The sequence below is a fragment of the Cyprinodon variegatus genome, unplaced genomic scaffold (assembly GCF_000732505.1).
Source record: "Cyprinodon variegatus isolate N-32 unplaced genomic scaffold, C_variegatus-1.0 Scaffold1453, whole genome shotgun sequence".
In the NCBI taxonomy this organism is placed as follows: domain Eukaryota; kingdom Metazoa; phylum Chordata; class Actinopteri; order Cyprinodontiformes; family Cyprinodontidae; genus Cyprinodon; species Cyprinodon variegatus.
Genome location: NW_015151906.1, coordinates 58,226 through 60,900, shown reverse-complemented (window position 1 = coordinate 60,900; position 2,675 = coordinate 58,226). Strand labels below are relative to the sequence as shown.

At 51.3% G+C, this 2,675-nt stretch overlaps 1 protein-coding gene across 1 annotated transcript in view; it reads right to left on the bottom strand.

Annotated features, from left to right (window-relative positions):
* Positions 1–2,675, bottom strand: part of paxip1 (PAX interacting (with transcription-activation domain) protein 1) — a 30,291-nt gene that overhangs the window by 3,108 nt on the left and 24,508 nt on the right. Inside the window, exons 16-22 of the mRNA XM_015403179.1 lie at positions 1,644–1,687; positions 1,370–1,437; positions 1,192–1,294; positions 950–1,118; positions 571–671; positions 199–333; positions 41–116 (exon numbers count right to left, since the gene is read on the bottom strand). Coding sequence (XP_015258665.1) covers positions 41–116; positions 199–333; positions 571–671; positions 950–1,118; positions 1,192–1,294; positions 1,370–1,437; positions 1,644–1,687 — 696 coding nt within the window. The remainder of the gene's footprint in view (positions 1–40; positions 117–198; positions 334–570; positions 672–949; positions 1,119–1,191; positions 1,295–1,369; positions 1,438–1,643; positions 1,688–2,675) is intronic.

Below are 2,675 nucleotides of genomic sequence, written 5' to 3'. Positions count from 1 at the left end.
GGAAACAGGAAGTATCAGGGTGCAGCTGGAGCAGACCCACCAATGTTCTTCAGGAAGTACTCTCTGCACAGGTGGAGGTCGTTATCACAGGAAACCAGGAGGATCTCAGGAAGGTTCTGGAAGACAAACACCACAGGCCTTCAGTCAGGGAGCCATTAATGGTTCTTCTCTAACTGGGATCAGAACCAGAACCAGAACCTTGTTCTGCTGGTGCTCCATGATCTTCCTGTAGGACGGCTGTTTGCTCAGCAGCTTCCCTCCAGCGCTCTCCAGGATGGCCTTCATGGTGCCCAGGCTGGGGCAGACGCCTGGAGTCAGGTAGAACAGCTTCCCCTGGGAGGACACACAGAACCGGGTCAGACAAACCAGAACCTGAGCTGCCGACAGAACCGCTGAGGCCCACCTCTGAGCTTTATCTGAATAGGAGAGCGTTAGAGAGGTGTCCACTGAATGGACCCGTCTCTCCGTCTCCTCTGTCCTAAATCTAGACTCTCTAGTTCTAGAAAGACCAGCTAAACCTCAGAGCTCATTGATGGGAAAGTTCTGATCCGATTCAGAGGCGGTTCCGACCTTGAACAGAGGTGAAGCGTGGGCTCTCTTCAGGGACTCCTCCAGGTTGAAGCTGAACAGAACCTCTGCTTCTGCATCCCTCAGGGTGAAGCTCTGCTCATCTGGAACAGAACAAAACATCAATCCAGAACCAGCAGAACCAGAACCTCGGATCTGTCGGGTGAAGCTCTGCTCATCCAGAACCATCAATCCAGACCCAGCAGAACCTCCGGAACCATGAATCCAGAACCAGCAGAACCTCTGGATTCATGAATCCAGAACCAGCAGAACCAGAACCTCTGATCTGTCGGGTGAAGCTCTGCTCATCCAGAACCATGAATCCAGAACCAGCAGAACCTCTGGAACCATGAATCCAGAACCAGCAGAACCTCTGCCTCACCTACGAACTGCTGCTTCCTCCAGCTCTCCTCCAGCCACTCCGGGGTGACGATGTGTCGCACCACAGACATGGCGGTGAGGAACTTGACGGTTCTGGTCACCTTGCTGGCCAGCAGGTGGGTGGCCCTCTGGCTGCTTTCTGCCACCTCCCCCCCCAGCGCCTGCAGCCTCTGCACACACAGACAGAACTCAGGCCCGACGCGGCAGGAACCGGGCCGCGGCCCGCTACCGAGATCCGCTTACCTTGGTGAACTGCTGGACCTGCATGGGCTCGAAGCCCGTGAACATGACCCGAGGCGTGGACTCTGGAGGAAGCTTCCTGCCGGGGGACTGGATCTCCTCCAGTCTACACAAAGACAGACAGCGTTAACCCAAAGCGGATCAGAACAGCCCACCCAGAAGGCTGGTTCTGGTGGCCCACCTGGCCTTCTTGTTTGACGTTGGGTTGGTAGAATCAGAGATCTTCCGCTTCTGGAGCAGCTGGAGGTTCTGCACGGCACAAACACAGCAAAGGGAAACCACATGATCCAGAACCAGAACTGCCAGGTCCGCCGTCTACTGCAGCGAAGCTAACGGCTGCTGAACCGTTTCTAGAGTTTAGAGGCTGAATAACCAAGCTCAGAACCGGGGTCCAGTTCCAGCAGGAGCTCGGTTCTGCTAAGGTTTAGCTTTAGGATGAAGTGAAGCCGACTCACCAGCAGAGCTTCAGGCGTCACTTTGATTGGAGTTCTCCAGGGAGCTGAAAGACCAAGAACCCTTTCAGTACCAGCAGAACCTGAGGACCATCCTATCAAGCAGTTAGTCTGTAGAACCTGCAGGGTGTGGGTGGGTTGGTTGGTTGACCCAATCAGTCAACCTGATCTGACCAGGTTTTAACACCAGAACTCCCACTGGCCGCCAGTTTGACGGCTGACATTTTTCCCAGTGGAACGCATTAGTAGTGATGATGTCATCACCTGAGATGACCCGTTGTGGATGTGTAAACCTTAAAACAGGTCTAATATATATTTTTCAAAGGCTGTGTTTGCTGTTATTATTTGTGATCTAAATTTATATAAAAAATAAATCCGTAGAGTGAGACTGCTTTACTGCACAGGTTCAAAGTTTGAAATTATAATTTAATTTACAGAAATTGATTGATTCCTCCCAAACATTTCCCGCAGAGCAAATTTTCACATTAATGACAGACGTAATATGAGCGTTTTGTGCAGCGCTGAAGCTCCTGGCGCTGCTTTCTTTAAGCCTCGCCAAGGTGCTCTACTGCGGGGGAGGGGCTGGAAGCCTGCGGTTTGCCCGCCACTGTTTTACCCGTTCAAGGTTAAAATCTCTGCGTGAAAAAAGTGACCTTCAAACAAAACCAAGGCGTTTATAGCTGATATTTCCAGGAGATCGTAAATATCAGCCACAGGCCGACTTCGCGTCGCAGCTTTTACAGAATCCTTTCTAATCATCTGATCAAACACACCCACGCTGACCTGTGTGTGGTTAGCGTGGACTGCAGGCTCTGGTTTGGGCCGCCTTTTGATGATGTCACAATACATAATTGTTTTAACGTTTGCTCAGTTGTGCAAAACATTTTGATTGGTCTGGACAGCTTACTAAAGTAATTATAGCGGGGTGTAGGTTTTATTCGAAAGCGGGATTGCGGTTTGTAAACGGACAATTTTACGAAGAAATTCTCCATGGTCCCTGCGCCTCCCGATTATGGCAACGCCACTCAAACAAAC